We start from the raw sequence: 22,418 nt of genomic DNA, 5'->3' as shown, positions 1-22,418 counted from the left end.
GACAAGAGACTGCGCTGGGTGGACTGGTAGGGGGAGATAAGTTAGCGGGTCGTGGAGGGACTGCACCTCACACAGAGGTAGCGAGGAAACGGAACACAGCAGGGGCAGTAATCTCACTGCTGAGTGCGTGTAGGTTTCGAGACGCCTCCACGCATGTGCATAGAGACGGGTAGATCCTTAAAATGTGCGAACTGCTCTGGCAGTTGTAAAGTGTGGTCGCACGTTTTTTACGTGGTGCGTTTTTTTGTCAACCGATAACCCTTTCATGGGAAAGTTTCTTTCTGCTTAGTACGGAAAGGCGGTGTGCAAATCCGTCCAGTGCACTGCTGACAATAGGATGTGGACGCAAGGCGGGTTGGCGCAGGCGGTGTCGCGTGGGTAGCTGTTCAAAGGCACACACCACGTTGGCCCTTAGGTCGATGCATCGGGAGGAATTTCAACTGCTCCAGATCACGGCACGCAAGTGCATCCAGTGGATTGTTGACAATGGGGTGCAGAGATACAGTGGATGGGCTGCAGGCGCTCACTTCTAAACTGTCAGCGAGCCGGAAATGACGGGAACGAGCTTATTTCTAGCTTTGGGGCAGTTCGCACCTGCACAGGCATGCACCCATATAGACAGGGAAGAAGATGCGTATACATGAATTTCCACATGATTACTACTGGAGAACAGCGCTGTCTTCTTGCTACAGTGGCTTTTCAACTTCCTGTCGTTACCTTCATAGTCTGGGTGTGGCTCACTTGTTGCGTAGCCAAAATGCTGTCACTTATCGCATAATTAACGCTTATATGCAAAAAATTGTGAGCGGAAGGAAAGCGAGATACAGAAGCAGTGGAAGGTTTTCTGTCGACACCGCGATTCGGCTCACAAAGGGTCGTGCAGACAGGTAGATCTGGCATGATCTGCAAATTCCATTAATCGACCAGTATAAAAGGCCGCATTAATTTTCCTACTGAAACAAAAGTCTTTTTCACCAGTTTTTCGAAGAGGTGTATTACACCCAGAAAATGAGCAAGTGAGCCGCTTTTTGCAGCCAGCATCACCTTGTGCAAGGTGCGGCTCTTCACGCTGTTGTAGCTGAAAAAAAACCTGGGTGAAGCGAAATTTTCAAATTAAGGGCTTATTTATTATCTATTGTGCAATTTTGTTAGTTGGAAGGCTACGCATTCACCGAAGCCCTCTGAAGAGAAGTGTCTGACTAGCGCTTCTAGGTGATGTCCCTAATTACTCAAATTTGAGTTCTTTCTGCTTCATCCAGTTGAGATGTCAGCCAACGCCAAGAAGGACGAAGATCGCAATTATGAGCTTGAAAATGAAGTGCTCAGGAGGCGAATACAGACCCTGGACAAGCTCCTTGGTAAGATGATGCTGTAGGTATACTTTGATTCCAACGGAACACAACACAGCGCCGACTGAACATGGAGAGCTTAGGGGTCAGCACAGGGAGAACCACACCGCTGTTCGCGCATGCTTCACAAACGTTTCAGTGTGCGTAGCGTAGGGGGGCAATGAGTATTCTTCCGATATAGTCAGGGGATAAGGCTGTTCACGGATTACAGCATCAATCCTTTTCGGCGTCGCAGTCTGTCGTAGTACATCAAGCTAGGATACATATCTTTCACCCGCGCGAGCCGGGTTGAAGTGCCCGCTATGGGGTGGTCTTACTGGTTGCAGCACCTTCTGTTCATTTGTACAAAAGCAAAGAAACATAAGAATTGAGCTTTACACGACGAGCTAGCCTCCAGAGCTGCGCTAAATCAGTTGATGTTATAAGTTCAACTTAACATTTGTTTCCGTCTTTGCTGTATAGTGTCTCTTTGATCCCATCGAGCGGGCGCCTTCCTCTTAACACTTGACACTTCGCATTCTTTGAACTTCTCCCAGAACTTGAGCGTACAGTTGCACATTAGGAACAGTGGCGGGTATGAATGGATTTCACGGCCATTTTTAGGAGTCACTGCAGCTTGCAAGCCGGACTATAAAAGCACATAGCACATAACGTGCGTAGAGCTTACGATACATTTGCGCAATAATTGCATTGGCATCGGAATTTACAATATGCAGTCTACGAACAGATAAGCTGACATAGCGCGGGCATTATCTCCCCTACAAGAATGCTGTATTGCAGAAGTGGAACTGGAGCTGCGGGAGAAGAGTGAGCGTGCATCTGCTGGGCTTAGAAAGCAAATAGAGGACCTCAATGAGTTATTCAGAGAACAAGATAAGCTTCTCTTCTCAAGTGTCGGAAATCTGAGTCAAAAAATTTCAGAGGCAAAAACACATTATCAACAGCTCATCCAAAACCTACAGCAGCAACTGCAGGCTGCAGAACGTGATGTAGGTAGGCGAAATCAGAGTCGCCAATGCAGAATGCAATTCAGCGAAAAAGCGGTTCAGGTGGACAGTCGCCCGTACAGTTCAAGCTGTCTTCATTATTTCTCTACATTGCCGCTGAGACTTGAATACTGTTTAAACGCTCCTAACGTCTCTACGACACAAGAAACCCCCAGTTGTGCCGGGCTTTATAGAAGGGCTGTCGGCTGAGCACTGGTGCCAGCCCTGAAGCCTTAAGCGCAAAGCCTTTACCTTTGGGATTTACGTACAGCTATAGCTGAGGAGGACGTCTCAACGACACGCTCTACAAAGGAAAAGGAATTACAGAAAGCCAAACAAAACCTCCAGCAGCTGGAAGGAGATATTGAGAGAATGACTTTCCAATTTGCCGATCTCCTGAACGTGTGTCAGAACCTAAGAGTACCATCCTCAATCACTATTGTTAAGCATACCTACGATTTTGTGAAGCCAGCAGGCGCTTCAGGGCTCTTCTCCTCCAATCCACCCATCCTAGTAACTTGTCTTCGCTTGTATACAGTTCGGGGCTTTTGTACGTTGCTTGCTCTGACTTTTGCGAACTCAGGATACGGCAGAAAAATTGGTGGAAAGGATCTCAATGTCGCAGGGTAGTTGGGCAGCTGAGCAGAAGCGAAAACCTTTGGAGCTCCGCATGCAGGAAGAAACTCCAATGGACCTGGGTAGCTTTCCTATACGATCTGGGTCAGGTGTTGAGAAATCCTAGGTAACAGCAGCTGGCGAAGTATTGAGGCAGGTAGAGGAGGCAGCACACACTGTGATTTTGCATGAGATAATGGTGCTCCGGACCAGTCTGCACTTGCTCTTGATATATATGTCTCTTAAGAATCTTGTGGTTTTGGCTTTGTTGCGCTAGCTGAGTGGTGAAAACCGGACTTTTATTTTTTTGGGGGTCGCGCAGTCCTGCGTTCCCTGATCTGTCTGTATTGCTGTCACAGGAGCTTCTGTCTTTGTTCTATGTCTTTGTCACTCCGGTTGTGTCCGTGTTTGCCTCTGCGTTTCCCTGTCGCTTCTTTATGTCCCATTCTCCAGACGTATAGCTGACACTGTCTTTGTGTAGCTTTTTGTTCCTAGCTGCATGAGCAGCTTTTCCCGAATCCTTTGAAATATAAGGGCATGGATTAGCTAAAACACTACGATTTTTACTACTTCGGTAACGGACGTGGACAGCTTAGTCGTAGAGCACAACGGCCAGACAAACCAAACAGGGCCGAAATCATACGTTTACATCACATCAATTCAAGAACTGGGAACAACCATTTAGGGTTCGAACGTCAAAGACCTCAAGGTCTAAGCCCCAACCAAGTTCTCACAACTAACAAGAGACTCACACTCTATGCAGCGAGTCTGGCGGCTTTCTGCTCAGAAGAGATGGTGAGCAGCTGCCGAAGGACAGCTGAGGAGGACTCACTTACCGTCACCGTATACCCTGGGTGCGTGACGAACCCCCCCAAGTGAAGGCCTCCACGAGTGGAGGCCTGCTGACCGTCACCAGGGGTGAGATATAACGCACACACAAATCTTTGAAGGAGGAAAGGGATTCAGGGGTACCACGTTTTAGGAACGGTTCGCCGGACTCGTTCTTGCTCTGTCTCCTAGACAACACAATTCTTTTCTGAAGCATCAGCAAATATGTGCCAAACGGCTCGTGAAATGATATGCAATAAACGTGCAGTCGCGGGCCACCACCGCCTTGGCGGTAACGCGTGGCCCTAAACTACGATGCAGCAGCCGCAGGTGTTCTTGGTATTCTATTCTTTGTCGTTCCAAATAGCAAATAAAAATTAGGAGCAGCATATGCTTTTCAAAGCGAAATCATAACTGTGAAGACGGTCCACAGTGTGGAGTTTGGAATGTACACTTTGTGTTCGGGAGAGGCGTGTCCGCTTGCCGGGTCCTTTGTGCGGCACCCTTAGGCGATGAGTGATACACATATCTCGATCATGCACCTGCCTTTCTTAAACAGTTATAAATTTATAGCTATTCTACCAAATAGTTGTAGGATAACTGCAGCAAGTCAGCTGTGCAGCAGCAGCAGCAGCAGCTGCTGCTGTAGCTGCGGGCGGCCGCAGTGGTCCGGTGCTGCCGGCCTCTGCCCGGTGGTGGTTGCTGCAATGTTTGTCAATCGTTTTATTGATTTGCCTGTTTAACATTAATTGTGCATTATATCGCTTGAAACCTTGGCCTCAGTAGTAGTGTGGTAATCGCCTCGCCTAAGATGTCAGCAGCAGCAGCAGCAGCGGCAGCAAACAAGGGGTTGGTGGAAGGGTCTCCGACGGCTGGAGCCTCTACTTCAGGGCGGGAAGGCTGTCCGCCTTCCTCTGGGACTGGCGAAGGCCTCCAATATCAGCAACAGTATCCAGTTTCGCTGCAGCAACAGCTTGCGGCCCAGGGTATCCCTCACGGTTACCCTGGCATGCTTGAGGGAGGGCCTGTAGATCCAACCCAAGCTCAGGTAGCTGCCTTCGCTAACCAGACCGCAATGTATGGTCCTTACGGATCTCCTTATTCACTAGCTATGGCTCCTCCTCCCACGGGGGGCCCTTACTTTCCCGTGAGTGTAGCCACAATTTGCTAAGCCATCACCACATTCATCATGCTGAACACTTCATGCCGCAGAAGCGTTGAGCATCACACACAAATAATGTAGCGAGACACTTCATCTACAGAGCAAAGGACCCACTCCACTCGGCTCCTGACCAGCAGGAGGATGGGCCAACGCCTGTCACTGCGCCTTGTGCACCAGTCAGCTGTCAGTGTCTGGCGGGGCGGAGTCCGTGACTTTGCCCCGCGCAGCTTCGTGGAGGTGATGGATGACGTTGAACCTGCAGAATTTCCGTGTGTTTTGCGTTGTACTTCTGGGTTTCGCAGGGCATGGGGGCTCAACTACCCTTTACCGGCCTTGACACATTCACTTTGCCAGGGCCCGCTTACTATGACCCGTATGGAATGATAAACCCAGCGGCGTGCGTAGCCCCCGTTCCTCCCCCAGAAAACCGGGAGGTGGAGCAACCGAAGCACCTACGCAGGAAAGCTAGCAAAAAGTGGTTTGGTTGCTGCTAAAGCTACGAATGGACGGCAAACGCAGAGAAAGTAGGAAGCCTCGCCTTCCTAGAGGATTTATACGGAACGCAACGTTGAGACGAGCGTGCGATCCCCAAATCAGAAAATGTCAACTTTTGGACGACAGTTCGCAAATTTGACGGGTCCACAGAAATAGGCCTCGAGAGTTCTGGGGTCCCTGCAGGCCCCAAGCTTTCGAGAGTCTCATGTCTGCAAGCTTTGCGTACTTCTCCAGCTTGGAGTCTCCTCGCACCTCTGTGATAGATATATTCACCAGTGTTCAGCTAGCTAGATGGTTCGCGAGCTAGCTAGCTTGCCGCCACAGCAGGCGGGCTCTTTGGGGCATGCAAAGCATGTCGGGCCTCAAAGAAAGCTGCGATGATGGCGTGTAGCTGCACGCAGCAAACACAAATTTTTATTTGTTTGATTTTACGCTCTCTAGGCATATGATATGTTTGAATCTTAAGGTATATATACGGCTTTGCTTCATCGTAGTCTGGAGTTGCGCACCTGCACGAATTCACCTGAGCCCAATGCCAGTCTCTCCCTGCGAGGCAGCCATAAAGCACAATGGCTTTTATTTTACAAAAGCGTTTTAGTGAGACAAGGCAGTCTGAGGGTCTAACCCCTGTATTCTACTTGGAGAGGGTAGGAACCCCTCAGTCATTCTGCGGTATGCAGAATTTGGATATCCTTCCTCACTCAATATCTGCCAGGCGTGTCACGAGAGTCAACGCCACAGGCACCGGCAGCTTCATATTTCGCATCTCGCTGTGGAGGGCTGAGGCGCAAACCCAAGACTCTATGTTCCCTTCATGAGGCTAAAAACGGTACTACAAGTGAAAATCCTTATACTGGGGAACGAAGGGACGGACAAGGAGAGAAGGAGACATAAGGAGAAGAAAACGGCGAAATGCAGTGGATCCACAGTGAGCATGAGCTGACTTCGCCTTCCTACGGGCTTCGAGTCTCACTGGGTGTAGCGTTTAGCGTGGGATAATTTGCTTCGAAAGGCCGACTCCCCTTCACCGTTTAAGCTTACCTCCAACCCAGTCTCTGACCGAGTAGCCTCGCCTTGTAACCAGTCCATAGAACTCTGCCAACCAGCACACACGAATGCCGGCTCTCTGAAATCGGCTGCTGCCGTAACCCCGCCAAAATAACCCAGAAGTACAGTCCTGAAAAAGAGGGACCAGGGCTAGAAAATCACCTGAAGAACAAGTCCGCAGATCCTTCTCCAAGAGAATCTGCATGACGCCTTTTACCTCACTTGGTTGAGGTATCCCCAAAACGCGGTGTACCAGCTCGGCATCGACTGGCTCCCCAGGGTGAGCCATGCTCGCTGCCTGAGAAAACCATTACTCCGAAGTCACAAACAGCAAATCATAACCTTTTGCCGGGTCGCTCTCACAAGAGCCTTAATCATATCCTAGAACCTAACACTCACCTGCATGCAATTGAGGAGCCGACGCATGTCTCCAGCAGCTGTAAAAAGAATGAACAAAACCTCAGTCACGAAGCCCCAAACCATCAGGCCTATACCTGAGGAGGAATTTTATCAACTGCCCCGCCTGCCACGGTAGATCCTTCAATTTCTTAACTGCTGCTCACCGATTTGCAGGAGTGCCTCATAGCCATCTTCTGTCACTGACAGGCTGCGAGCAAGCAAACACTCAGTACCCCACCATAAGCATGAGAGGCGCCCATTACTGCAGCAAGACTCGAGTACTGAAGTTTGGTGTGAGTGTTGACAGTTGACAGTTAAGCAAGTGGATCATGTACCATTCCAGCTTCGCTGCTTCTTCTGCTTTTCGCCTAAGCTGAAATAACAGACAGGCATTGAATCGCAAACCCCTGCTTGTAAACCCGCAAGCCACAACGGCGAGAAGAAGCGCATACAATCCAAACAACGATTTCTGCCCATAGTCAAAGCTACAAACGCAAAACCTACGGCTTCGGGCTTGAGGGGAGTAAAGCGCATGCTGCACGGAGAACACAAGGCAAGCGCTAGACGTCCACTGAGAGGTTACAGCGTCCACAAAACAGTAGCAGCTACACAAACACCGAAGGTATAAGCAGTTGCAGGTTACCTGGTGCATCTTGACTGAATGGCAGGGGTAATTTTGTTGACGAAGTTGCAAATTAGGCAGAAACGGACGTTGCGCGCATAGCTTTCCATGACTGAAAATGTCACACTCTCAGATCCTCAATGTACACTCTAAATTCGTTACCCCCAAATGAACAGCCAAGTTTCTTTGCTAATTCCATCGTGCAGCAGCTGCTGAATGCATGTCTATTCAGATGGGGGAGGCAGGCAGCACTTTGAGAGGCAGCATAAGCTAAAACAGCGAGCCCAGTAGAAACACACTTCTTCTTAGCGCATTCTGCGCTGCAGATGTCATTTGATCTGCTTCATCTAATATGATCAGTTTCAGTTTAGGAGGCCCAGAAGGCGCAGTCCCAGACCTAAGAAAACTCAAAAAATCTGATATGTGTTCCCATAGCCCTGTGTCCTGAGCTCTTGCACGTATAGCACCGACTGGAACACTGGGAAACAGTAGTGATCTTCAGTGTTTCATGCACAACGCTTCGTGTCACGACTGTCGACCGCCTCCTTAGCACAGTTGGTAGTGCGTTTGATTCGTAATCAAAAGGTCGTGGGTTCGATTCCCACAGGTGGCTTCCTTTGGAGGACCTCATTTTAAACCCCAGTGACTGACTGCAGCTTACAGAGAGAAAGACGCGGAGGTCGTTTCTGCGAACGTTTTAACCAGTTCTCGCACAGACCCGATCCCTCTGTCATCTGAGGCATTCAGCTACAGCAGAAATACACCCACACATTTGGAAAGACTGCATCCACAAGATCGAATGCCACAGCAACAAAAATGCCATCTGCACCACTGACAAGGCGGGCTAGATTGTTAACCTATGGCAAAGTTGTTAGCAGAGCCGGCGACCCCATGGCTTCTGGCACACCTCAAGAACATGAGATGCCTGTTGGGAACCATACAGCTGCCTAGCCACGGCCAGAATAGTAGACGTTTTGCCAGTTCCTAGGTAAAACCAGAGACCGCAAGCAATGGAGTCCAAGTGTGGATCGAAACCGGCTTCACAAGGAAACACGAGCTGCAAATATCTGGTATTAGCGCGTCTTTGAACTCTAGGCACTGTTTTGAAACACTTAACCTCTTCGTTTCTCACCTGGAGGACCGTGAAACAAAAGGTGAGGCAGCTGACCCTTGTCGACATACCGCCGAACTGAGCATTCAAAGAAAAAACTAGAAGCACCAAACAGTACAAAGCATAAAAACTGTGCCGACCAAACATGTCAACAGGCTAGTTGAAAAACAAAACGCATAGCACTTTAGGCCGGAACGCGCTTAGGGCCTTAATCTGCCCAGTTCTGTGGATGGTTAAAGCTTAGGTTGACTTGCTTGTCTGGATAATATCATCGTGAGACAAAATGTCGCTCAACGTCTTTGGGCGGTAGCGCTCCACCTGCATGGATTACCCAAAGTGCAAAGAATCGTGTGCAAGGAAGCCAAGAGAGCCAGTGCCCGGGGTTAAGGGAGCAAAGCCAAGGGTTTATGTATGGTTTATGTATGGGGGTATGGTTGCGAGTTTCGATGTACCCAAGGAAGATCAGTGTCTTCGTTTGTAGTGGTGTTGGGTCCCACAGCGGCTCCTTGTGGATTCCTGTTTTCATCCATTTTCCAGTCCCGTTTTATGTGCGTCCTGTGTATGAATTTTGCTGCTGTTGCCACTGATGCGGATGATATGGTGCAAGTCCCCTCGCGGCTGCTATTGCCCTACGCTGCAGACCGTAAATGGTGGCACTAAGCAGGGTAAAAGCAGTACCACTAGTTCTTCCACTCTACTGCTGAAGGTATGGTTGGCCTGAAAGTATGTGGAGGAAGAAAATTGCTGCCGTCGGCAGCGGCAGCAGCAGCTGCGGCAACAGATTTGCTGCAGTAACGCTCCAGGCAGGTCTCCCAAACCAAATGTTATTGGAGTGGAAAAATAGAAAATGAATTCTTCCAGTCTTTGTCTTTGCTAGAAGGGTTGTGGAATCGAGTGTTGACTGGAGTGGTGAGGATGGTGGAGGGCCCCAAGGCCCCACGCCGGCAACAACATCAACCCGCTTTTCCCAGTACTGCTGCCGCTGTCGCCGTTGCTTTTAGCACAACAGTTACTAATCATTGCTGCCTTTTTCCGAATTGAATATATGTTACACGTCTTTTGAGATGAAAAGGGCAGCAGACTAGTGTTGTTGCTCGCTTTCGCTGTTGCTACCTCTAGTCCAGCAGCAGTAGCAGCATCACCCACCTAGATCTGCTACATCAACACTTCATTCAGCCGCATGCCTAGCCGTCTTCGTCCTCTCCCTTTGGTACTAATGCCTAATCGAGACCGAGAATCCCGCAGGAGGAGCACTTTCCCCGCTTGCCAATGCATTTGAACTCCAGGTTACGCTTGCTGTGCAGACAGAGCTCAACTACGCAGCTGCAATAGCCTCTCAGAAGCAGCAAAAGCCGTTGGAGTAGGACAAATAAATGCGGACTACTCAAATTGGCAACTGGAGGAAAAGGCGCATTAGCAGTAGCAGCAGGAACGCTGTACTGACGATTACAGTGAATGCTCCGCAGCCCTTTGAGAATAAGGAGCAGGAACTCACAGCAAGTCTTTGTTTCAGGAGACATTTTTCCCCTGATAAGCCCAAGATGTGATGCAGCAGTCACAGGAACAGCAGCAGCGCCAGCTCCTACAGCAGCTGCTGCAGCAGCGACAACAGCAGCACCTGCAGCAGCAGCAGCAGCAGTTACAACCCATGCAGCAACCGTATCTGTTACCGTCCCAGCAAGGCTTTCAGGATCAGTCTCGGGGACTGCTTTGCACTGGTCAGGATGAACGTGCATTGGAACAACAGCGGGAAGGACGGCGACTGCCGCAGCAGCAACATGAACAGCAACAGTTGCTGCAACAACAGCAGCTGCAGCAACACCAGCAGCTAGACCAGCAAGTCCTTAATCCGACAACGCATCATCACTCTGCGTTATCGGGAGTATTGAACCAAGAAGCCTTGCCTCAGGAGAAACAGCAGCAGATTCATCGGCTTCGTTGCCAGCAACAGCGCCAATACGAGCAGCAGCAACAGAGCCAGCAGCTCCATCAGCAGCTGCCACGCCACCGTCTTTCTCGTCAAAGCGAAAAGATAGCAAGCGCTACTCGGGAGCAGTCCAGAGACCTCGTTGGGCGTAGTCAGAGCTCAACTGAACTCCCCGTTGGTTTGGCTGCTGCTGTTGCTACGGCTGCGTCTCCAGCAGCAAAGACGCGAGACTATGCAGCTATTTCACTAGCAAAAACAACAACAAGGGCAAAAAGAACAAATACGAAGGCACGGAAGCTGCCAGCAGCAGCGTCGATGTTGCTGCGGCGCTGTCTTTCGAAGGAACTGGTAGGGCCCTCGCTATCGGACTTGGCTTTGTTGCCCCGTTTGTTTCACATCTTCGCTGATGATGGAAGCGCGCAAAGCAGCAACAACAACAGCAGGAGCATCTGGGGGACACGAGACAGCAGCAGCAGCGCCAACAACCGCATCCAGAGCGGTAATAGAAGCCGGCAGCTTAATTTCGAGACAGCGGAAATGTTTTCTCGGGAGCTGCTGGTGAGCACCTCTTTGACACTACCAATGATGCTGGTGTCGTAGACTCTGTTCTCGCCTTCACCTGCTCATAATGTTTTGCCTCGATATCCAATCGTGGAAGGACTAGCAGCTGAAAGATACATCTGTGTATCTCTGCTTTTGTTGCTATGTTTATGCCGTCACTGCTGCTGCATCTCATTTTCTTTCAGCGCTGCAGCGTTCTGCGTCACCCCGTGTCAGCTCTTAAGGCCCTCATTGTGGCCCACAGGCTTTTGGCGCAGGTGAGGTTGGGAGTAGGCGCATTACAGCAAGGCACACATATACATGTTTAGCGTCGGGGAGCAGACTTTAGCTTCAATGTCTTCACGTTCTTTTCTCGGGTGTGGTCGCAGATTCCAGTGGATGCTTTTGTTGGTTCTTCTCTCCACAAACTTCCGGTGCACATACTACGTATTTGGTCAGCCAAGGCCTTCCAGCCTGCAGCAGAAGTAGCAGCATCAACAGCAGCAGACGCAGGCGGGGCTTTGGCAAGAGCTCTAACAGGTACATCAACAGTGGCTGCAGCAACTGTAGCAGGAGCATCCAGGCCTGAGGGTGCGGTGTGTGCCTGCGCGGATTTCTTTGCTGAAAAGCTACGACTGCACGTGCAACTTGTAGACTGCTGCACTGGTAAGGCACTAAAACAGCAACATCATTATAAGCAACAAAGAAAGGAGAATAAGTGACCCAGAATACACATAAAGGGCGTCAGCAACGTACGTAGCGCTTTCTGTTTCTTGGATTTGTCTGGGTCCTCTACGGTTTGCCTTTGTATGTGCTGCATCTGTTGCTCCATCGGTTTTTGCTGCTGCAGGGACTTGGTCAGTCTCTCGTTTCTTGAGGGCTAATGGAGTGTCTTTGGAAACCCTCGTGGCCTTTGAAGCAGAAGGTGTTGTCTCTCTCAATGCTTCTGTTGCACTGCAGTAAGCTCCTGGTGATACAGTGCTCTCGTCTGTCTCGGCAGGCACACAAGACACTCTCACTATTTAAATCGACTGCTCGAGAGCTTTGCAACTTCGAGCATTAGGTGGATGGCACATTATTAAGCATGCAGGCCATGGGACTTTTGCAGCAGAGTAATGGAGAGAGCGAACACAGCTGCTGCAATGTTAGCACCGAAGGCTGCAGGCGCCGTTGTGACCTGGTGCTACCGTACCACCCAGACTGCAAGTGCATCAGCAACACCAGCACCAGAAGTCTTGTCTGGATGGATTAGGTGCTGCTATGCTGCGTCGCAGGCTAATTAGCGTACTGCACCGTGCGTGCACTCTTTGTTTGCTGCTGTTGCAGCATAGGGGCAGCACCCTCTTTGCTGTGAGTAGCATATACGTAGTCCTGCTCGTGGATGACATCTGGGGCATTGCGGCATTGCTACTGCGCCTACTTCATGCGCTACTGCAACGCTGCATGCGCCCAGCAGTCGCAGCAGGTGCGGGGCTGGCTTTAGTGTCAGTGCTGGCTTCTCTTGCCAATCCTCTTAAGGAAGCTCTCAAGGATATGCAAATAGCAGCAGGTATGCTTGAGCAAAAGCACTGGCAGCAGCAGTGGCGACAGTAGCGGCAGCAGTAGTCTGAGTGAAAGCAGCAGCACCAATGGAGGACAGGCTGTATGCGCTCTCTGTGTTTGGTCTTTGCTGCAGAGGAATGTGCTGCTGCTGCAAGCAGATGCCCATTGCTGCAGCGTATGTGCCCTCCACCAGCTGAGACACTTTTGCTGCTGGATGACTTACGGAAGCAGCAGCAGCAGCAGACCTCGCGGATGTTACTGCCTCGCAGCCAGTTGTTGCCATACAGGCCTTCTTCCTCAGCACGGAAGTCCATGCAGGCTGTTGCGCAGCTTCCGCTTCCTGCCGACCTGGAGGCTGCCGCTGCTGCTGCTGCTTCCTCTGGGACTGGAGTAGCACGTGCAGCATCTAAAAACGACAAAGAATGGATATCCTTTCTAAAGATTGAGGAGGTGTACTTGCTGCTGAAGGACACAACGGTAGAGATTGCGCTGCTTTTGCAAGAGCAGCCAAGCTACTATGCCAGCAGCCACACGCACAGTAGAAGCAGCAGCAACAGTAGCAGCAGATGTAGCGGAATAAGCCTGAGGCGGCATGACGACGTGCAAGGGCGCGATGGAGGAGCAACAAAATCAGTCGACGGAGCGAGAGATGGCTGCTCTACGCCGCGCGCTGCAGCAAGCGTTGCTGCTGCGGAGCCCTGCCATTCATGCTCTAAGAGTGAATGCCGTGGTTGTGCCTTTGCTGCAGCAGCATCAAAGGGAGCAGATTCTGTGCACGAGCAACAACGAAACCAACGAGCACAACAGGGGCAACGACAGGGCAATAGAGGTGTAGATGAATACGCTGCAGGGGTTCTAGAAGCTGTAACAGGAGCCATTGATGAAGAACATGCTGCAGCAGAAGCGGCACCTCCTGCTGTGCAGGCTGGTGCTACCACAGGCTCTCCTACTGCTTTTTGTGCTGGGGGAGCAGCAGTAGCGGCAGCTGTTACTACTCAGGGCTCCCTAGCTGTCGCTTCCTTTGATGCGGACCTACGCTCCCTTACTTGTGGTAGCCCCTCCTTTCAGGAGATGCTACAGCAGCAGACCCATCTACAGCAGCTGCATCAGACCCAGCAGACCCATGTACAGCTCCAGCAACAACAAGTTTATCCACAGCACTACTTTGAGCAGCAGCAGCATCTCCAGCAGCAGCAACTCTACAACCAGCAACTACAGCAACAAGTGCACCAGCAGGAGGTTCTAGGTGAGGCGTTGCAGCAGCAGCAGCTGCAGCAAGCAAGGGAGTTTCTACAGAGGCCACAGCAGTGGCAACCACAACAACCGTGGCAGCTCGAGCAGCAGCAGCAGCACCGGCAGCAGCAGCAGCAGCAGTGGCTGCACGGCAACGTAGGCGACTCACGGAGTGCTTGTGTATGCCAGCTGCAGCCTCAGTGCTCGCACCAACAGGAACTGCAGAAGACCCAGCAGCTTCAGCGGCTGCTCTTGGAGCAGTCGGCCATGAGCCATGAAGGGCAGCTGCACCAGCTCCACCGTCATCCATTGGGGCAGCAAGAGCGTAGCCTACAGCACCATCAGCAGCTCTGTTTGCAGCAGCAGCTTTTACTCCAGCTGCAACAGCATCAGCAGCCGGCCCCTTTGCAACAGCCATCGTACCTCCTGCAGTGTGATCAGCAGCCCCGCTCTCAGCAACACTACCAGCAGCAGTATCAGCAGCAGGTGAGGCAGCAACAGTTGCAGCAGCTGCAGCACATGCAGCAAATACAGCAGCAGCCCGTCGCACAGACACAGCCATGGTGTGGGGCTTTACAACAACCCACCTGGCCAGAAAGTACGTCCACATCAACAACAGCGGGAGTCAGCTCACTGAGGTGCAGCTGTGTGGCATGCCGCAGCAGCAGCGGGCGTAGCAGTTGCTGTTTGAGGGATCTGAAGGCGCGATTGGAAGCGCTGAATCTGGGTGTTGATCCCACGGAGCTCAAGATTAATTGCAGAATCGGAAGTGGAGCATCAGGGACTGTTTTAAAAGCTACCTGGAGGGGCTGCGACGTGGCAGTCAAGGTGCTGCCAATATTGCGCCAGCAGGCGCTGCCACAGCGGCAGGTGGTGCAACAGAGAGACCACACGCCAGTTGCTGCTGTTGCGGCGGCGGCAGCAGCGCGAGAACTGCAAATAATGAAACGACTCAGGTGCCCTAACCTCGTGCTGCTGATGGGCGCATGTGCGCTGGATGATGATGCTGTCTGCAGCAGGAACAGCCACAGGAGAACAAACGACGGCAGCGCTGCAGAGAACGCAAGCAGCGCTCGAGATCTGCTGGCAACAACTGGGTGCCAGGGTCCAGGTCTAGCAGTGGTGATGGAGCTGTGTGCTGGAGGCAGCTTATTTGGGCTTCTGCACGGAAGGCCTGAAGACGCGCTAGCGGCTGCTGCTGCTTCTCCTTTGAAGCCTGTTGCGGCAGAACCTACAATAGCCGCTCCTGCAGATGCTCCTGGCTCATGCGCGGCAATCATGGGGCTTAATGTTTCCGTGGACAACTCCTTATTTACTACTCGTGACCGTGCGTCCAAAGCAGAGTCTGCAGCTGCACCTGCAACTTTGCCAATACCCGTTGCAACGCATAGAGCTCCCGAGGGATTGAAGCAGCCTGATTCGCGGCAACAGCTGCAGCTGGAACAGCCGCAACATGATATGCAATTGCTGCAACAACCGGAGCCGCAAGAGGAGCAGCAGCCGCACGAGAAGCAGCAACAGCGGCAGCGGCTGACTTGGGCCCAGAAGCTGAAGGTAGCTCTGGACGTTGCTCGGGGCTGCGCCTACCTGCACGCTTCCCAGCCTCCTGTGGTTCATCGCGACCTGAAGAGCCTCAACATTTTACTCGTCGAGAGCATCACCAGCGACAAGCAAACGCCTGTGGCAAAGGTTGGAAAGAGAAGGCACAGTTACATTATTACCTCTTCTACTGTTGATGCTGATATTTGCTGTGCCTCTGCTTTCAACTAACCGGCTGCTCTCTTCAGCCTAGTCACTGTCATTTTTACTTGTATGGCATGCGCCGCCATACGTGTGTTGTTGCTTTGGAGATTCTACCGATACTGCCTCGTTGTTGCTCTCTGCACCCGTAGATTTCCTGCTCTCTGGATGCTGCTGTTGGGGCATCATATCACTGCGAAGAACCAGGGAAGTTGCTAGCCGAGAACTACGCCAAATTCTTGGTTTCTAATTGCCGTTGCGTTTGCTGCTGCTGCTTCTGCCTGCACAGGTTGCGGATTTTGGTCTGAGCCGTTTGGCCACAGCAGCTAGTCGCGGTGACGATTCTGCACCAGGAACTGCAGCAGCGGCCGCAGCATCAACAGGACTTGGCGGCTACTCCTACAGAGATGTTGGGACCTTTGCTATTCGGACCCGTGCAGTTGGGACAGTTCACTGGATGCCTCCAGAAGTCATAAGGGGCCTCCCGCAAGGGCCGGCCGTCGACGTTTTTGCTTTTGGCATTGTTTTGTACGAGCTCGCGGCTGAAACCCTGCCTTACCTCAGGCCTAGAGACGCGTCATCCCATCAGCAACGGCAGCAATGCGAGCATAACCCGCAGGAGGCAGACCGGGAAAATGTGTGGCTGCCACCTCCTTCGGAGATTTGTGCTGCTGTGCTTCGAGGAGAACGCCCTGATGAACGTTTCATTTTGCCACTGTGTCCTCCAATCTTGAGGTAATTAACACCACACAGTCTACAGTTAAATGTCAGGGGCTTACCATCTCCTGTTGACTTTTTAGCTTTCGGAGTCCATTTGTTTGCAGAAGCCTAATGCGCCGCTGTTGGGCCGAAGATCCCTGGGCGCGGCCAACTTTTGCTGAAGTTGTCGAGGAGCTGAAGGCCGCTCTTGAAGCCACATAAGCACTTGCTGCTACTACCACAGAGGTCGGCTCCAGCTGGCAGCTTCACCAGGGGCGGAAGCTCCTTCCGCCGCAGGTTGGGCGGGGCTAGTTAGCCTTGTTGTTCTGAAGGGGTCGCAGTAGCAATGGCGACACCGACGCCCTTAGTGTCAGCAGTTATGACTTTGATGTCACAGCAGCACCGGCAGCTGTTGTTGGTACTGGCATAGCAGCTGCTGCACAGGTTTCACGTATTTTTAGTTTTGGCTGAAGCGACGGGAAAGCGCAGCTTGCTGCATTGTGCATGCGGCCTGGTGCGTTTGAATATGTGTCGCCGGCGCCACTGAGTGTGCACGCAGTGTACTTGTTCGTGCACCCCGGCGTTCAGTATGTAAGAACACTCGATGTCTACTAACTACAGCGCAGCGTATGTTGAGCCCGTGCCACATGGCAGCCGCTCTTTTCTGCAGTGTGGCTATGGAAGAGAACTTGGCTATTCGATTCCTGGGCGGATCAGACTTTCGGATATCGGATTTCAGGTACAGAAGCTGAGATTTTGGCTAAGGCATTCTTGCACAAAGTGGCGGCGCGCGTTGTGGCCTGTACCGGGACAGCGCTGTCTGCATTTCTCACTGATTGGTCAAGGTGCAACTCGTACACAAGACAGCAGCAGAAGGCAACAAAGAGATTTGGAGTGAAGAGGAAGCACACCGCTTTTTTCGGCTCTACTTCTCGTTGTGTTGATGGGATCCTTCCTTATAAAGTGTTATCTTGGTGTGATGTGTACACTTAAAACTGCAAACACAGACTTGTTTTTTTGTCCATCGTCTGCACTGATTGTAGAAAGAAACCGTCTTCTCTACTGGGGCTCTCCGTGTAGCTAGCATGGAACGGGTGCTTCTGGCAGGCAGCAGCACGCACAGACAAGCGCAGCGAGTTGACAGAGACTTGTGTTCCAGCGTGCAAACACCAACACACTCAAGGACAGGCAATGAACGAATTACATGAAGGCAAGCCAACAAAGACAGTGAAAAACGCGGATAGGGCCAGCGGAGGTACGCACACATCTAGAGAGAGGTTCATACAGGTAATGCAGAGAGCTGGCGACAAGCACGACACTTAGGCGCGAAGTCGGCAGAGACACGCCAACGACCAGCTACAACGACAGTCCAAAAGTCAAGAGGTTGAGAAATCATTGCTATTTGGAAACACGCTGAGTGGTGCACAGAAGTACAGACGAATACAGCAAATATAATGAAGCTTCCTAGCACTCCTCACAAGGCCCTGGAGTGTACGCGACATACAAGTATCCCAGTACTACTGAGGAGCCCTTTCTCATGCTGTAACAATCTTGTCGGTGCCCTGCCTGAACTTGAAGACATTGGTGTAGTGCGATTGCCATGCATTGCATGATTCAGCTCAACGTAATAAGGCTCACTTGTAGTCCTGAAGACGCGGCAGGCCCCGCATTTAGGGAGGGCCAGGAGTGCTTCGACCTACACGCACAGAAAGCCGAATCGTTGCTCACTGAACTAAGCCAATGCGTGGATAACTTGCATATAACAAGTATATATTAGGAAGGGACACAGCTCTCTGCAGCGGAAACTCTGGGAAGGCTTTGCCACCAACAGATAACCCTCAGTCTTGCAGACAAGGCACGAAGTAAGCTCGTAACAGCGATGCGCCGTTGCAAAGAATGAGCACAACGGGCCGTTGCTCTTTGTAAAGGCGTTTCCGTCTGCTGTGACCAAACCGAAGGCCAACCATTTACCGAGGACTACCGTTGGTGAAGCTGTTACCTAGAGTGTTTCGATCGCCGCGAGAGGACCTTCTCTGAAGAATATGCTCGGCTTCTAAAATGTTGGAAAAACAACAAAGTCCCTTCAGTTTCTTGTGACGCGCATGGAACATTGCCAAAATTTTGTCACAGCTGGTGGTCTCTTACCGGTTCCGGCGCAGCCGGTGGGATGCTGCAGCTGCCCCAGGGGATAAAGAGTCGGGGCTGAAGTGAAGCATGCCAGTCCAGAGGAACAAAAGCACAAAAGTACAAACGGTTTTAATGACTTTCACCCCTGTTCAGTAGAGGGGACGAATACCTCTCCACCCCGCGAGCCGCACTGAAACAAGCATTCAAGTAGTCGCACATTTATAAGCCGCTGATTTCCCGTGAGGGCAGATACAACATATCAACCTCGCACATGCGGGGAAGCTGTGCAGTCTCCTCAGTGATGAGCGTACGCAACGTGACTCAATCTCCCCCGATGAGTTCGCGGAGCGTCGTACACACGAAGATGCGAGAGGCTGCTTTTACTCTTAAGCGCTCTCATATCTCGTCCAAAAGCAGCCCTATAAGCCACGCCAAGATGCCCTCAACTGCGCAAGCAGTACAGTCTAAAGCAGGGCCTCAGTTTTCCGTCCACCTTTCACTATTTCTGTTTCAGTTTGGAGGTCTGCTACAATGCCTAATCTGACGTTTCGTCACTACATGCTACTGTTTTGTCCCTGGTGTAAATGGTCACTATATGTGTAGCTCAAATGTCCCCACTAGAAGTTGCCCAAGTGCCGCAATGACCTAGGAAACCAAAAAGGGCCTAAAAAAGAAGGTTTTTCCTTGCACAGTGCAGTACAAAGGAGAAGAGAAACCTCTACTGCGCTTGTGTTTCCTAAAAAGCTTCTCCAAGACAGCACAAGTTTGCTTATTCCGCAAATCAACAAAATGTGCTCTCTGGCCTCCCGGCATTTACAAAAGCAAATGCACTTGTGCAGAGACCCTTCCAAAAGGTGCCTAGTTGGGTGCCGCAGTTTCTGCTTTTGGTGCTGCTGCTGCCTTCGGTGCCGTTTCTGCGGTTTCCGTTGCGGTTGCTGCTGCTGCTCCTTCACGCTGTGTGCTGCTTAGTCCCGAATTCTGCTTTGACGGGGCTTCAGGGGAGCCCTGACCTGTCTTGCCCTCAGCAGCCTGAGCGTCAGCGGAAGGGGGCGCATTAGGCTCCTCCAACCACTTCACCCGTACCCCAAGGTTCCATAGAGCTGCAGCAACACACCCATTTGCAGAAGTAGCAGCAGAAACACGCTGGGCGCAAAATGGCAGCGAATATCAGCCCATGCCAAAAGACACTAGATAAGAGCTCAATGAGAGTGCGCAGCTGCTAGCTTTCTCCCCTTTAAGATGGGCGTCCGCATACCCCACTAAAAGTACTCAAAGCATGGTCATACTCATTGCTACAAACACCACTCCCTCTGCCCCTGGCATGCTATCTCCCGGACTACCCAACGACCCCATCGCTTTTCGTTTGCCGCGGCCTATTTATTTACAGCTAAATGTACTTCTTTACCTAATGGAGAAGGCGCTCCTCCTTTCGGTGTATGCCGTCCCTCTCCGTGGGGCAATCCATTTTTAAATTGGCCTTTAAAACAAGAGCCGTCAGGCCACGTCAGGCATCCTTCTCCCTGCATTTTACTGTCAACGAAGTCGCCCTCATATCTGGCCAGCAGTTTCAGCACAAGAAACAGCAACAGCGGAATAAAATACTTTTGTGTCCTTCTGACTCACCCTCGGGCCATTCGTAGAATTACACATCCAAGAGCCTCTGACCAGGTACAAGAGGGACAGATAGTCGAAATGGCAACTAAGCTGGACGCGCTGACGATTTAACCTATGCAGATGCTAACCTTCCTATTAAGTTTACAAACAGAAACGCACACGCGCTCCCAATTTGCAGTTTTATACACAGACACGGACAGGATCCGTACATTAAAGTGGATGCCCACTGAAGGCTGAAGTCACACTTGAAGCTAGTCACGGCTTTTCCCACTCACGCAGATACATGACACAAAAGTTAGTAAATTTCAGCACTATGCTGCCTGCCGCCATAACCTCGAGTTTTGAAAGAAACAGCTATAGGGTTGGAATTCCTCAGGAATAAACAGCTCACCTGCGCCCATCAGTAAAATAAAATGTTCCTTTCCCATGCATTCGGCTTGCGCGCCATTCTCCCTCGTAGGCCCGACCATCTGGCCACGAATACTTCCCAAAGCCTGCAGCCAAAAGGCCGAAAAGCATCAAAAGTGTGACGTTAGAAAAATTAGCAAGATATCTCCAGATCCTACGAGTATAAGCTAACAGGTTATTTCCGCTTCCTTCTATTGCAGCACCTATACACTACAGAGCTAGTCAAAAAGTAGTGGTCGACAAGCAGATGCGCCCCGTAGCAAAATGCTAAAGCTGATAACACTGGCAACAATGGCAGCGACAAATCATCCGAAAGACATTACAACTGATGGAGAGGCTCATCTCTTTTGTGACCGGTGCGCCAGCTGAGGTGCCAACGGACAGCTCTGCTGGTTAAATCTCACTCAACACTGCACGCCAACTTCCGAAGTCTCAATTTACCGTTCACCACAGCCTGCTATTCTGACGTTCCACTGTGACCTCTCACCACTCATCTCGCCCTGCTGAAACTGTCCCTCGTACACGTCTCCATTGGAAGCTGTCATGATGCCCTTTCCGGATTTTAGTCCATCGGCAAATTGGCCGCGGTACTTCGAGCCGTCAGCAAGCGTTTCGCAGCCTTCTCCATCTCGCTTGTCTTGCTTCCAATGGCCTACGTACCTTCACCGTTTAAAAAAAGTGCACCAACTGTAGCTGCTTACTAGCCGGCATGGCATAAGATTTCCAAGACGCGTGTGCATGCGCAAGGTCTCAAGCGTCTGTCGCACAGCTATGTATGCAAGTGCATTCGTGCAAAAGCGGGTGCTAGTATTCATCTACGTGGACGCCCTTGTAGGCAGGTGCACAAAAAAAGCACGCCGTCTGCGTATAAAAATACTTGCACATATACATGTGCACGTTGCTGCAAGTATGAGAACCGCAACCGTCATACGATCAGACACGGAACCTACGTAAAATGCACCAGCCAACGCAGACGCAATCGACATGTTCCTCGCCTTCTCATAACGTGTTTCCATTATTTATATTTTGGTGTCACTTGTCGAAGCGTCAGCCAAAGAAAGAAATGCTCAAGAACTTTTGTGCCTTACTTCGAGCCATCGGGAAAAGTGTATACTCCAGGCCTTGTGCGGGTTTCAGCCTTTCCCTTGACGAATTCTCCCTCGTATTTACTGCCATCTGACCTCGTGAGCCGCCCGAACCCATCAATTTGGCCTTGGTTGAACTGGCCAGTGTAAACAACGCCTTGCGCCTGCCGCTGCTCGCCTCTCCCGTGCTGCTTCCCGTTCCTCCACTCTCCCCTGTAAGTCACTCCATTCTTCATTGCCACCTCCTCGCAGTCCTCTGGGATACTCAAGTCTATCCCCTCAAGGGGATCCACGTCCTCAAGCAGGTCAACTTCGCGCTCTGGCTGAGCAGCGGCAGGCTGGGCCAAAGCAGAACTCCCGTTGGCATCTGGGACAGCAACAGACTCATCATGTACGGAATTTTGAGCTTCTTCCTCTCCTCCTTCATTTTTTGGTTTTTCAATGCTCGGTTTTGATGCAGGCGACTGGGGGCGGGCGGCCGCAGCGGCCTTGCTCCCTGAACATCCCATTTATGCGGAGACTTTCAGACTGAATTAACTGCGGAATACGAAGCGTTGACAGCTATTCGATGAAGGAGATGCAGGAGAGGGGAGGCGGGAACGAGTTGTGGACAGAATACTTGTAGACAGCGGAACCCCCTCCCTCTTCTCTGTTTGCAGCTGAAAGGGCCACCGAAAATGAGCAGGCCCAAAAGTGCCTCATTAATGACTACGAGTACCTAAAAGAAACATAAATCTAAGTTGAAGTAACGGAATTTTTTTGCGCCTATTTCTTCCTCAAATTCGCGTGCTGTTGCAGCGCTGCAGAGCGAGTCCAGTGGCAGCTGTTGCTCCTCCCTGTGTTCAACATAGCTCGAAAACAGGGAGCCTTCACACCTGAGAAAATCTTT

At 51.2% G+C, this 22,418-nt stretch overlaps 5 protein-coding genes across 5 annotated transcripts; 3 read left to right on the top strand and 2 right to left on the bottom strand.

Annotated features, from left to right (window-relative positions):
* Window positions 1-1,264: 1,264 nt before the first annotated feature.
* On the top strand, window positions 1,265-3,077 carry ENH_00044080 (hypothetical protein, conserved; the record flags this gene model as incomplete). The annotated part of the gene is made up of 4 exons (XM_013585357.1): window positions 1,265-1,358; window positions 2,130-2,342; window positions 2,607-2,737; window positions 2,919-3,077. 4 exons carry the CDS (start codon window positions 1,265-1,267, stop codon window positions 3,075-3,077), a joined length of 597 nt encoding a protein of 198 aa, XP_013440811.1.
* A 1,512-nt stretch (window positions 3,078-4,589) lies between these two features.
* Window positions 4,590-5,434, top strand: ENH_00044070 (hypothetical protein, conserved; the record flags this gene model as incomplete). The annotated part of the gene is made up of 2 exons (XM_013585356.1): window positions 4,590-4,925; window positions 5,243-5,434. The coding sequence occupies 2 exons, from the start codon at window positions 4,590-4,592 to the stop codon at window positions 5,432-5,434; spliced, it is 528 nt and encodes a 175-aa protein (XP_013440810.1).
* Window positions 5,435-5,742: 308 nt separating this feature from the next.
* On the bottom strand, window positions 5,743-8,938 carry ENH_00044060 (activator 1 36 kDa, putative; the record flags this gene model as incomplete). The annotated part of the gene is made up of 13 exons (XM_013585355.1): window positions 5,743-5,826; window positions 5,945-5,981; window positions 6,137-6,215; window positions 6,477-6,530; window positions 6,645-6,780; window positions 6,882-6,919; window positions 7,046-7,089; window positions 7,525-7,615; window positions 7,803-7,900; window positions 8,165-8,250; window positions 8,411-8,487; window positions 8,636-8,712; window positions 8,865-8,938. 13 exons carry the CDS (start codon window positions 8,936-8,938, stop codon window positions 5,743-5,745), a joined length of 975 nt encoding a protein of 324 aa, XP_013440809.1.
* Window positions 8,939-10,160: 1,222 nt separating this feature from the next.
* Window positions 10,161-16,517, top strand: ENH_00044050 (Tyrosine kinase-like (TKL) protein, putative; the record flags this gene model as incomplete). Its single annotated transcript, XM_013585354.1, has 8 exons — window positions 10,161-11,099; window positions 11,288-11,359; window positions 11,471-11,621; window positions 11,932-12,040; window positions 12,356-12,630; window positions 12,757-15,545; window positions 15,886-16,331; window positions 16,421-16,517. 8 exons carry the CDS (start codon window positions 10,161-10,163, stop codon window positions 16,515-16,517), a joined length of 4,878 nt encoding a protein of 1,625 aa, XP_013440808.1.
* Window positions 16,518-19,280: 2,763 nt separating this feature from the next.
* Window positions 19,281-22,038, bottom strand: ENH_00044040 (MORN repeat-containing protein, putative; the record flags this gene model as incomplete). The annotated part of the gene is made up of 5 exons (XM_013585353.1): window positions 19,281-19,522; window positions 19,828-19,976; window positions 20,428-20,530; window positions 20,932-21,104; window positions 21,533-22,038. 5 exons carry the CDS (start codon window positions 22,036-22,038, stop codon window positions 19,281-19,283), a joined length of 1,173 nt encoding a protein of 390 aa, XP_013440807.1.
* Window positions 22,039-22,418: the final 380 nt, after the last annotated feature.

The sequence above is a fragment of the Eimeria necatrix genome, genomic scaffold (genome assembly GCF_000499385.1).
Source record: "Eimeria necatrix Houghton genomic scaffold, Enh_scaff32, whole genome shotgun sequence".
In the NCBI taxonomy this organism is placed as follows: Eukaryota; Apicomplexa; class Conoidasida; order Eucoccidiorida; family Eimeriidae; genus Eimeria; species Eimeria necatrix.
This window is presented reverse-complemented; position numbering and strand designations above follow the sequence as displayed.